The 12,476-nt window shown below is 46.0% G+C and overlaps 1 protein-coding gene across 2 annotated transcripts in view; it reads left to right on the top strand.

The window, feature by feature from the left end:
- Positions 1 to 12,476, top strand: part of GOLM1 (golgi membrane protein 1) — an 88,056-nt gene that overhangs the window by 34,357 nt on the left and 41,223 nt on the right. For both annotated transcript variants that reach the window (XR_005062726.2, XM_037023539.2), the window contains exon 3: positions 1,315 to 1,494. Coding sequence is in view for 1 of the 2 variants with exons in the window: in XM_037023539.2 (XP_036879434.1) it covers positions 1,315 to 1,494 (180 nt within the window). In the remaining variant the exon portion in view is untranslated. The remainder of the gene's footprint in view (positions 1 to 1,314; positions 1,495 to 12,476) is intronic.

Raw genomic sequence — 12,476 nt, 5'->3', positions numbered from 1 at the left:
TGGTGACCACAAGCCATTCCGGTCCTCCTGTCCACACTCGATGTCAGAGTGGTATGGGAAGTGTGTTTTTATGGGTACCGATTTTTATCATCATTTAATGACATTATTTTTTGCTTTTGCATTTACTGTTGCTCATGGTGCATCAGGCAGTGCTGAACAGTGACAGAAACTGTCCTTCTCCAAACTTTAGTCAGACCCCTCTGACCCTCCTCTCTCTGAGGCCTCCATCTGGGTCCCCCATCCTGACTTCAGCCAGCCCAGCCCACTTAAAGAATTGGGCTAAGTCATCCCCCACCCCTACTACCTGTGTACAAGCCCCTCATCCCTTGTCCCTGATGTCTACGCCTTTGGCCTGCCTTTAGCAACATCTGTCAGGACAGTTGAGCAAGAAGTCCTTACCCCTAATGATACTTTTCATCCTTTTCTACCCACCGAGCCCCTCCTGCTCATTGCTGTGAATCCTCAGCTGTCTTGGCTGTATTCAGAGTGACAGAATTCCTGTCCCCTGCTACAACAGACATGACCCCTACTGCAGAAGTCTTGAAGAAAGTTTTCCTTACCATTCTAACAAGTGTCAGAATCATTTTTCCTTAACGGTACATCACATACATTATCTTCCTTTGTGCGCAAACTCCAGATGTTTGGGACTTTATTTTCCCCATTTCACAGGTGGGTGTGCTGAGGCCCAGAGGGTGATGTGCTGGGAGGGGTTTTGCAGCCCCATCTTTCTGACGGCCGACCGGGGCTCTTAGCCCAGAACACCTCCCCACTGGAGTGTCTTGTCCTCCTCTTGGGCCCGCCTACCCTGGGCATAATGCTTTTGTCTGAACGGCACCTGTTCTCTCGGCAGGTGTGGTCTTGGTGTCTGGAGTTGAAGAACTGCATGTATTTTTAGGAATTTTGTCTCATGAAGAGTTAAGTGCTCCATTAGTGGGGAAAGGGAACTAATTATTTGAACACCACCTCATGCCAGGTAAAGCATGAGGCAGTTTATGTACTTAGCTCATTTGAACCTCATGAGATCCCTGTGGCGGTGTCGGGGTATTTCCATGGAGCCATGCAGTGGAGCCAGAGAAGCTCGGGGAACTGAATTCTTCCACATACAGTATGTTTTTTCTAGGAAAACCTGTTGTAGCATCTACACAACTGACTTCGAAGCCTGAGAACCTAGGGGATTGGGACCCTCGGGAGCTTGCTGTGTGTGAGGCTTGCTGCTGGCTTTGGGCCCTGGTGTTGTCTTTGCTGAGGGGGCTCAGGTGGTCTGGTCTCCAGGGATGGCTTGACATTGGCCCTTACGCGGTGGTATCCTTGTAGACGAGGATCATGGAGCTGGAAGGCAGGGTCCGCAGGGCGGCCGCGGAGAGAGGTGCCGTGGAGCTGAAGAAGAACGAGTTCCAGGGCGAGCTGGAAAAGCAGCGAGAGCAGCTTGACAGGATTCAGTCCAGCCATGACTCCCAGATGGAGAGCGTCAACAAGTTGTACCAGGATGAAAAGGCAAGGCCTGCTTTGTTTCTTGCTTAGTTCTGTTCCTAATACCAATTTATATGCTGCTGAATTCTTCTCAATGGGAGGATGAGCATTTGTGTGTGGATTTACGAAAGTATGTGCAATTAACCTCTTGATTGGGCATCTGCCCATTGTTTCCTAGGTGGGCTTGGTGTAAAGCCTTCTTCAGTGGTGATAAATGGGAAAAATGCAAAAGAACTGTCCCTGCATCAGATGCCGCCTCTTGTGGACTTTTTTTTTTGTTTCCTACATGCATGTATTAAATACCTACTGGGTGCCAGCCTATGCTGGGTGCTTGCATCTCAAGGAGGAGCAGCATTGGTGCCTCCAGTATCACACACAATGGGAAGACGTGCAGACTTCTAACTAAATACTAACAGAGTAGGGGTCTCAAGAGTGTTGGTTTTTAAATTTAAAAAAAAATCATATCCCACACAGATTAAAAGGGGGCTTCCTGCTAATTAACATATCTAAGCTTTATGTGTTGCTTTTTCTGTTTGTCTTAGGGTTGCATGGCTGTGCTTTCTTGTTTATTAAATATGTAATGGTGTGAGTTATGGATGTCTTCTGAAGTGCATCAGAGTCATAAAAGATAATCATTTATTATCCTGACAGGTTTAGCTCTTACTAAAGCATGCACCTCTCTCTGTGAAATGCTTGATTTCTTGGAAGGAAGTATCTTAAAATCCATTATCTTGAAGGTGGACTTGGTTTTAGTATGAATTCGTAGCTAGCAGTTCACCTGCAAATGAACCATTTCTAGGTAGGCCTAAGATTTTCATTACATAACTGGTTTAAAATGTGAGAAATAATACCTTTTTTCCATTTGCAGACTTTTTCCATATTCACAAATGTGTATTTCTTCTCTGGAAATTGTTCCAGAAACTGTTGCTGATAGGGTAAAATGCTTCTGATTTTCCTTTGTTTTTCTTTTCTCCTATGTGTGTGATATTTTATTTGTGCTCCTGGAATCCCCTTTAATTGACCAGACTAGCACCTAGACATTTCTTACAGTGTGTACACAGAACTCTTTACTGCATGTTTTCAAGAGGAAGTAGTTTCTTCTTAAGGAATAGAATTTGCAGAAATTCCACCTGGGATTTGTAGAACATGCAAAGAAAGTCTCTGGCACTGTGGCCCCCTGCCTGGTTAGGAAGGAGTGTGACGGGAACTGGGGAGTCTGGCTGGAATGAAATGATTTTAAAAATAGAGGGCATTGTACTTAAGAGATGTAAGTCCTTAAGAAAATTTGGAAGTGCTATTACAAAGTAATTGACATGATTACTTTTTTCCTAAAATACTTCTTGTTTCATTTTTACCTGTGTTTACTGGAATCCTTGACAGTTTTTAGGCAGTGAGCTGGGTCAGAAACATAGTGCTCACCGGTTTTTTTCCCGAGATTGCCAGCTCCCCTGGACTTGGCATACAGGTGTGTCTCGGGGTCCTCACTGACGCTGTCTTGCACAGTAACCCCTTCAGGTGTCACCAGAAAAGGCAGGCAAGTGTGCAGAGTCACGCGAGCTTCTCGACAGCCACGCTGTGGGGAAGTAATGAAGCCTAGAGTAATGTATTATGAGGTAGCTAGATTCACAGGAAGGTCAGAGGACTAAAAAGCTAATACTGGTGAGCACCTCACCCGGTAATTATGTAAAACAAAAACATTATAAATAAATCTGTGGTCCTCTAGTTCCTTCCCTCCTGTCCAAAGAGCCACTATTAGGAATTTCAGTGCTTATAGTTCATATTTCTGAACTTTTACTACATGTGTTAAAAAGCAATACACGTCTTTATTTAGTTTTTGGAGTTTTTAATGTATATGGTCGCACTATCATTTGGTAACTTTTTGTAGTGAGCTTTGCATTTGAGGTTTTTGTGGATTTTGTGGATCTAGTCCTTTCATTCTAACTGCCCTGTCCTTTATCTTTATAAAAATACCACAGTCCACCCCTTCCCTGCTGACGGGGGCCTTCCAACTGTTTTCCGCATCTCACTGTTGCAGGGAAGGTTACAGTGAGCATGCTTTACGGGGCTCCCTAGGCACCTGTGAGTTTCTCCAAGCTTAGGGTGTTTTTCCACAGATAGCTGGGGACTCACTCCTTAGTGATCTGTGAGTAATGATTTCTTAGGTTATGACCCACATTAATGAAATTTAATGTTTAGTATATTTTGTTTTACCTAACCATTGTGTCAGTTTACTTAAAAAATATGTGTGTGTGTGTGTTTGTAGTGAATTACAGGGTAACATTTGTCATTGTAGGTCATAGGCAAAAGAGTTTGAAAAATACGGGACAAACCTAGAAGCTGAATTGCTGGCTCAGAAGTTGTACATATTTTCATTTTTATTAACTGTTGCCACATTGGTCACCAGTAGTGGCCCTACTATTATCTTTCACTTTTCATACCTTTCTGGCCTGCAAGTCAGTTGGCCCTCCATTTCTGTGTGTCTTACCTCTTCTGATTTGTTCAACTCTAAGTTGTATGCCTGATGATGTGTCTTGTAGGGGGGAGATGGGTGCTCAGTAGCAGTTCAAATTTTTGGTGAATGAATAGGAATCTTGATCAGTAGTCTAGAATTTCCTTGATGGCTAGCATGTGCCTGGGGCCCTGTGTCCTTAGCAGCTTGCCTTCTCTTTTGGATGACGATGAGATTCCTTCAAATGATTAGCAAATAAACAATTATTAACGACAATCAGAGTTCCATGAAAGAAGAGATCTGAGTTGGCTAAAGTAGTCAGAATGTTTCCCTAAAAAAATTGGATTTGAGTCTTGGAGGTTAAAATGGGGTTTAGAGAAGTTTGTGGAGGAAGGACTGCATATCAGGCATGTAGTGTGACATAAAGCAAAGGGTTAGAGATAGGAAGGTGGGGGGATGTGCAAATCCCACCTGCCAGTTGGGCAGTACATTGTACAATGGCAAGTCCGCTATCCAGTGAAGCCCTCCCTTCTCTGGAGACTGGCTCTCTGCCCATTGCTCAAGCCCACATGGAAGGTTAGGTGGCAATGTTCCATTTTCACGAGCCAGAGCCCCTTGGATGAAGGGAGGAACCCAGCATAGAGAGAGTGCAGCCATTGGCCGGGGCCCTGACTGGTCAGTCTGATTCTCTGTCCTGATAATTTGAACCAAATCCTACAGACTGATTGTGTGATGGTAAGTGCTTTGGGTGAGACTTCAGCTGGTTCTTGCGAGGAACCATTATTTTCTTTTCCCTCCTTTTTTGCCTCCCCGTCTGTTGAGGAAATAGGTGTGGGTAAGATGGTTTGACTACGTAAATGCAGTTATGCAAGTTTCTGTGTATTTATTTAACTTGCTGGGAGTACTTGGATCATCACTTCCTGAGCCGTGTATAAGAAGGGGTGTTCAGTTTTGTTTGGAAACAAAAAGTGATTGTGTAAGTCAGCCTTCAGGAACTTTCAAAAAATTTGCCGTTTCTTAATTGTCAAAATATTGTTATTGTAGACAGTATTGAAAAAAGAAAACAAAATTAAAATTATCTGTTATTCTATCACTCAGAGATTAACTCCTGAGAATTCCCTAGCCCCTTTTAAAAAAATACAGATTACACCTAAGCTTTTATAAATTATTGTTATATTCAAACTTTTATAAATGTAGGTATGCCATTGAAAGACTTACCAAGATTTTGGGTACCCTCCCAGTTAGTTGCTGCTCCATAGCCACAAAGTAGCCCTAAAAGCATGTGAGGGGCAGATTACCTCAGATCTGAAATGCTTGGGGGGAAGAATCTGAGACCCAGAAGCACTTAGTGGCACTTCACCCAGGGAGTGTGGAGCCTCCTGCTATTGTGTTCATTTTTGCTTGCCAAGTTAGAGTCAGAAATGATTTCATTTTCCATAGTTGTGTTTGTGACATTCTTGCTAGGCTGATACTTCAACATTGAGACTTTCCACTTCTTAAAATATGTGAATTAACCTTGCAGTAGTGCAAAGAAAGTCATTTGAGCAACAGTTCATTTGAAATGGAAATACTTTCTGTACCCTTCCTGAAGGGAGGCAACTGACCTAGTAAATAAAGATCGCCAAGTGGAAGAATGAAGAGGGGACCACTGGCTGCATGTTAACTGTTCTGTGTTCAGAAAAGAAAAACTTAAATAGGAGGCGGCAGCTGCGGAGGCGCCCGCTGGCTTGCCTTTCAGCTTGCCTCAACCCTGCCTTTGTCACACACCTGTGTGACCAGTGCCCACGCTGAGGTGGCCTCAGGGAGTGTCCATGTTTCTCCTCTTGCTCACAGTGACTTGGGGTGCGGAGAGGCTCTGCAAAGCATTCTTCCTGAGGCTCACGGCCTGAAAACATCCTGCAATGGGGAGGGCTTTCCTGTTGTAAGTGACCGATTAGTGCCAGTGTCCATGGCTGTCGGGCGGTCTAAGCCCGGAGAGCCGAGATGGTTTGGCTCCGGGGTCCTCGTGCCGTGCTCGGACCTGGGTGGGGCCGCTCCCTCAGTCACAGCAGCATGTGTTTCTATGAACTTCTTTAAGATTCAGCCCCTCAAAAAGGAAACGACAAACGTGAAAAGGTCTGGTCATTTGTCCTACATTGGCATTTTCAAAGTGCATTCACACAGGGGACACATCTGGTCTCCCACAGTGCCCGATGGGAAGGTGGACGTAGTCACTGAGGAAAGGATGTGAAACTGGAAAAGAACAAAGGCCTTTTATTTGGGGTCTCAGAGTGGCAATTGGGGGAGCACACCTTCCAGAGTAACCAGGAAGTGTTCCACCTTTTATGTGAAATCAAGGGGTTTTTATGAGAAAGAGGAGCTGGAGTTGGGGGGAGGGGAATTAGATGAGTTAAGAGAAAAGTTTTCTATGGGCATTTTAACAAGCTGCCCCAGGTTATACATTGACCACTGATTCTATCTTCAGGAAGTTTATATCCAGCGGTCTTGTGATCAGCATATGTGCTCTGCTGACTTCTCAAACATTTGTTTTAAACAGTTGCTGTTTTGCAGAATCCAAGGGTTTTGGCCCAGTTAAAACAAAGGTCAGTAAGACAGTTTCCCCAGTGGCCTCACCAAGTCTATTTTAAAATGGTTCGGGCCATGGCAGTTTTTTACAAGGTGCAGGCTAGAGGTCATGTGCTGGCTCCCATGACCTGCAGAGTGGCCACCTGGACTGCTGGGTCCTTCTGTCACTTTGGCTGCACCACCCTGAGTTCTCGCACAAGACAGTTCTCAAAGTGTCCCAGCTTCTTCTCCTTGGGCCAGTTTTTTGTGTGCACCTGAAACATGATGATTTTTCTTCTGAAGAGGTAGTTTTCTTGAGCGACCAGGGTGGACTTGTACAGATAAACATAGTTTCTATGATTTTTTTTTATAACCTTTTATTCCTGTGACTGTGAAGAATCAAGGGTTCTAGAACAGCTTTTCTGTTTTTATTTCCATTAATTTTCCATGTCCAGTTTTGTCCAGCCATTCAGTATTTATTCTACGTGGGGCTAGGCTTGTGCCTGTTGGTGGTCTGGGCTGTGTCTGTTGTCCCTGCATGTCCCATTGAGAAAGATGAGTGAATGGGTCTCTCCTGGCCAATCACAGACAGAGAAACCACTCTGGCTGTTATATAAGCAGAAAGGATTTAGTACAGGGAAGTTGGTGCCTATAGGAAGGTGGAAGGGTCCAGAGGAGCACTCCCAGCCCGGATGTCTCCAGGATAGCTCTATGGCAGGACCAGCCCTGAGGGCTCTTCCCTGGGCCTGACATAGAGGCTGGACCAGGAGGCTGCCACTGCAGCCTTAGCTCAGAGCCCAGGACACCTCCACCCCCAGCCCTGCTCAGCATTCCAGTGCTAGGTGAACGCATTGGATTGGAACCTAAATCACACTGGGAATGAGTCTGGAAAATGTGCCTCAGTGCTCCAGCCTTTGCTGTTCAGGAAGGCATGGTAAAAATGGTGTTTCAGACACAGAGCAGTTGATCTGTGTCCTGCACCTGGAGGGCAGGGCAGGGTGTCTTAGGTGCTGTGTGAGTCAGGAGAGCCGTCCTCAGCTGCCTTACCAGGGAGTGCCAGGTGAATGGGTCCCTTTGAGGGTGTCGGCAGGAACAGCACCTGGTGCTGGGAGTGAGAGAGAGAGGTGTTGGGCATATAGAGTACAGGAGAAGCTGGGCCCTTCTGCAAAGGTCTTTTAAGCCACCAGAGTTTGGACTTGCACTCAAGGATGTGAGCCTTCCAAGGGTTTAAGCTGTGGGTGGACCAAGGCTCTCAGATCGCATCTGGGGGTTAACAGGCAGGCCCCGGCCCTTGGGGAGTGTGCTTGGGCAGGGAGGAGGCAGGCCCCTCAGGCAGCTCTTGAAGAATATGAAGCAGAAAGGATGATGTGCTGAATCGAGGGTTCTCAGCAGAAAGCAGAATGAATCCTGCAAAGTGAGCAGATTTGAGAGGAAGAGTGGACAGGCCTCTCAGCATCCGTCACCAGCATTCCAGAGCACACGCTGGAAAGGCAGGGGAGGTGAGCATGTAGGAATTCTGGGCCCTGAAAAAAGCATCCCAGGGGGCTCCAGGCTTTTCATATTGTAAATTCTCCAGTTTGCCGGTGTAGCCTTCAAAGACAGCTTTGTAAATGAACTCTAGTGATTTACCTACCTCAGTAAGAAAAGTGTTAGGAGAAACAGCAAAATGTGTGGCATTCACGCAGATGCCCTGTTCTGCACTGTCTTTGCAGGGCAGCTGTAGTCCTTCATCCCTTCCTGTCCCTGCCTGTCCTCCCCTCCCACCCTCACAGCCTAGGGTCTGCCGTGGGTCCTCTGGACCTCAGGAGGAAACTCGGGACAGCTTACTAGATTCAAGACCAAGCTGCTTCCGCGGTACCCTTGGGTTAACTCCATGCTGAGGTGTTAAAGGCCACTTGCAGTGACGGCCTGAGCGGACGCGGGGCCTCTGCCTGCCGCGCAGTGCTCTCGTGTGTGTGCAGGGATGGAGGCAAGCCCTCCAGAGGCACTGCTCTTGGGCTTGGCTTCTTCCTTCCCAGGAAGCGCGTCTTCACACCTCCGTGCTGTGGGAGGTCTGAGGGACACCTAGGCTGGGCTCCTGGGCCTGGCTTTCGTCCTGTTCTCTCACTCCCTCAGAATTCCTGCCCTCTGTTCACCTCTGCTCCTGTTAACCCAGCACCTTGAGACAAGTGTTTGATGTGAAATATAGAAAGAGAATTTGACCTGGCTGTCTTTTCATTTGTTTTCTCTTTGGCTTTGACAAGTGGGGGTCTGTGAGTATTCATGTTTAAGAACAAGGAGAGGGATCTGTCGGGGCACTGGCTGCAGCCCTGTACCCAAACACGTAGTTCAGTTTCATCTTGTCTTGAGAACCCCAAGTGTCTGTGTACACCTGTTTGCAGAAAGTCCAGACTTGCCAACTGTGGCCTTTCCTGTGGGTGAGGGCAGAGAAGTTGTTACGATTCCCATTTGGGAACAAGAGAACTAAGGCCCCCAGAAGGTGGCCTTCAGCCCAGGGCCTCTCCTGCCATGGGTGTGGTGGGGTTAGGCGAGGTTGGGCTGTGCAGCCCTGCCCTGTCAGTGGGGGCATTTCCTGGCTAAAGAACATCCAGAGAATGTTCCAGATCGCTGGTGCTGTATGTGCGGCATGAGCATTTTTCTTCTGAAAACAGGGATGAAGATTTCCAGGCTCCCATTCCTGTCCAGCCCCTGTGTGGTGTGCCCTTCTAATTGGGCAGTGCTTCCCAGCTCCCATCTTTCCAGGGAAGTGTTGGGAATGGACGCCAGGGGGGCTGAAGGGTGGCATGGGTGAGGGTGAGCTGCCCCCGGGGGAATGGACCTGCAGGCAGCAGGCAGGTTGATGAAAAGACCCAGGGCCTGTGACCTTAGAGTCACGGCTGGAATGCACCAGAGCCCTTCTGGAGGCCCCCCTGCTGTCCCGTGTGGTCCTCCAGAGTCCTCTCTGCCCGGGTCACCGGAGGTGTGTGGTGGGTTTGCGAGGCAGCTGTGGCAGGTCCTCAGAGTCAGGGGCCGTCTCCTCTGTCTGCCCCGCTCCACCCTCCATCCGGACATGTAATGCACGTGCTCTGTGGGTTTGCTGAGTTCTGGAATGCTCCTGTGGCTCCTTGGCCCCAGGACAGCCATGATTCTCAGTGGCCCTGCTTTCCCCATGTGCCCTGTGGGTCGTGGCTGAGTGTCTGTGCCCTTTATGTCAGCTAGGTGCCCATGGCCTGCTCAGGGGCCTGTCGGGGTCCTCTTCTGCCCCAGCTCTGGGTCACGGGCATTTTAGGGCTGGAAGGAGTGCTGGTGGCTATCAGACCAGCGGGTTTGGGTTGGCTAGACAGGTTGGGGCTGGGCAGGCCGAGCCAGGGCTGGACCTCTCCTTGGCTCCTTTTACAGAGACGCGGCTGTAGGTACATTTCTTTGGACAAGAAGAAGGGTTTGACTGGTGAGAACTGCAGCTTCCACTCCAGGGCTGTGGGGACACGTGGGGTAGGGGGCTTCTTTTAATCTTGGTGACATACATTGCAGGGACGAGGGTGCTTCTAGCTGGTCTGAGAACCAAGTTAACACGAGACAGAGTAATAGGAGGAAAAAGTCAAAGTTTAATAATTACATGCACATTTAGACCCAGTAATAAATTTGAGACCTAAAGCAATGGGCAAGAAAGGCAGTTTAAAAAAAAAATTTTTATTAAGGTATGATTGATACACATTCTTATGAAAGTTTCACATGAAAAAACAATGTGGTTAGTACATTCACCCATATTATCAAGTCCCCACCCATACCCCAATATAGTCACTGACCATCAGTGCAGCAAGATGCTACAGATCTACTATGTCCTTTCTCTGTGCTACACTGTTCTCCCCGTGATCCCCCACACCATGTGTACTAAACATAATACCCCTCAGTCCCCTTCTGCCTCCCTCCCCACCCACCCTCCCACACCCCTCCCCTTTGGTAACCACTAGTTCATTCTTGGACTCTGAGTCTGCTGCCATTTTGTTCCTTCAGTTTTACTTCATTGTTATAGTCCATGAATGAGGGAAATCATTTGGTATTTGTCTTTCTCCGCCTGGCTTATTTCACTGAGCATAATGTCCTCTAGGTCCATCCATGTTGTTGCAAATGGTAGGATTTGTTTCTTTCTTATGGCTGAATAGTATTCCATTGTATATATGTACCACATTTTCTTTATCCATTCATCTACTGATGGACACTTAGGTTGCTTCCATATCTTGGCTCTTGTAAAAAGTGCTGCGATGAACATAGGGGTGCATATGTCTTTTTGAATCTGAGAAGTTGTATTCTTTGGTTATATTCCAAGAAGTGGGATTCTGGGATCAAATGGTATTTCTATTTTTAGTATTTTTTTTTCTTTTTTTTTTCATGAGAGGGAGTCTCTCATATTTATTGATCAAATGGTTGTTAACAACAATAAAATTCTGTATAGGGGAGTCAATGCTCAATGCACAATCATTAATCCATCTCAAGCCTAATTCTTGTCAGTCTCCAATCTTCTGAAGCATAACGAACAAGTTCTTACATGGTGAACAAATTCATACATAGTGAATAAGTTCTTACATGATGAACAGTACAAGGATAGTCATCACAGAAACTTTCAGTTTTGATCACACATTATGATCATGCAAACAACCAGGTCAAATATGAATATTTGTTTGATTTTTATACTTGATTTATATGTGGATCCCACATTTCTCCCTTTATTATTATTATTATTTTTATTTTTAATAAAATGCTGAAGTGGAAGGTAGATGCAAGATAAAGGTAGAAAACATAGTTTAGTGTTCTAAGAGAGCAATTGTAGATGATCAGGTATGTGCCTGTAGACTATGTGGTAATCCAAGCTAGACAAGGGCAATAAACATCCATGGATGCAGAAGATTTCTCTCAAAACAGGGGGGGGTGAGGTTCTAAGCATCACCACTGTTGATGCCCAGTTTCTCACCAGATGGCCTCCCTGCGACTGTGCCTGTCTTAGGTTGTTCCTCCCGTGAGGAATCTTACCCGTCTCTGGCTAACCAGTCATCTTCCGGGGCCATACAGGGAGATGTAAAGTTGGTAAGTGAGAGAGAAGCTATATTGTTTGAAAAGGTTAGCTTTTTACTTCTTTGCAGATTTATGCCCTGTGGCTTCTATGCCCAGCATTTGTCTTGAGGTATCTTTACCACTTGGAGGAATTATGATACTCGGTAAATTCGATATGAGGCACGAATTCTATTTAAGGGTTGTAATTAGGAAGGAAGAAGAAAAGCTATAGAGGTAGAAGATGGAGGAAAACATGGGAGGATTGATTATTTCTTTGACATATCTTCTTATAGAGTACCTTAAGCATGTATAGGTTTTAAACTACTAACTAATTTGCACACACATATTAACATAATAGGAATACGGTGACATAAACAAAGCAAATCTATAATTACCATCCATCTCCAGTGAAGCCAAGAAAACCAGTTAGGCACCCTAGGCATTTGTGAAAATTTGTCTATGATATAATGGATATTGTCCAACTGTACTTGAACAGTCTGAGAGAAATCAGACAAATTCAAACAACCCATTCCTGGGAACTGTTCACATCCCATATGTTCTTTTAACAGTAGATAATCTATAGTCATAAGATTTTGGAGCGCTACACCTTGCACTTCTCCTAATTCTTGGTTGAGTTCCAACAGTATAGATCCAGTCAAATTTGTTGTTTACTGTATGCACAGGCCAACTTAGATATCTCCTTCTTCATTCTTATGGCAAGTCCAGGAACCGGTGGGATGGATGCAGCTACAACTGCAGCATTGCCTGGATCTTTGTTGAGGTTTTTTGATGATCATCTTCTGGTATGACTCTTCCAGAGAGTGCTGATGTTGGAAGTTCTTCTTCATATCGTATCTTAGTTCATTTTCTGGGTAGCCAAATTAGGCTTTGATCCTCTGTATAAACACAAACAGACCCTTTGCCCACACTTTGATATGCCCTTTATCCCATTGTGTAGAACTCATTGGAGGTCACCACACAGGAA

Source organism: Manis javanica, chromosome 2 (assembly GCF_040802235.1).
Source record: "Manis javanica isolate MJ-LG chromosome 2, MJ_LKY, whole genome shotgun sequence".
Taxonomy (NCBI): domain Eukaryota; kingdom Metazoa; phylum Chordata; class Mammalia; order Pholidota; family Manidae; genus Manis; species Manis javanica.
Note: the sequence above shows the minus strand (reverse complement) of the source record. Positions and strands in the feature narration are given on the sequence as shown.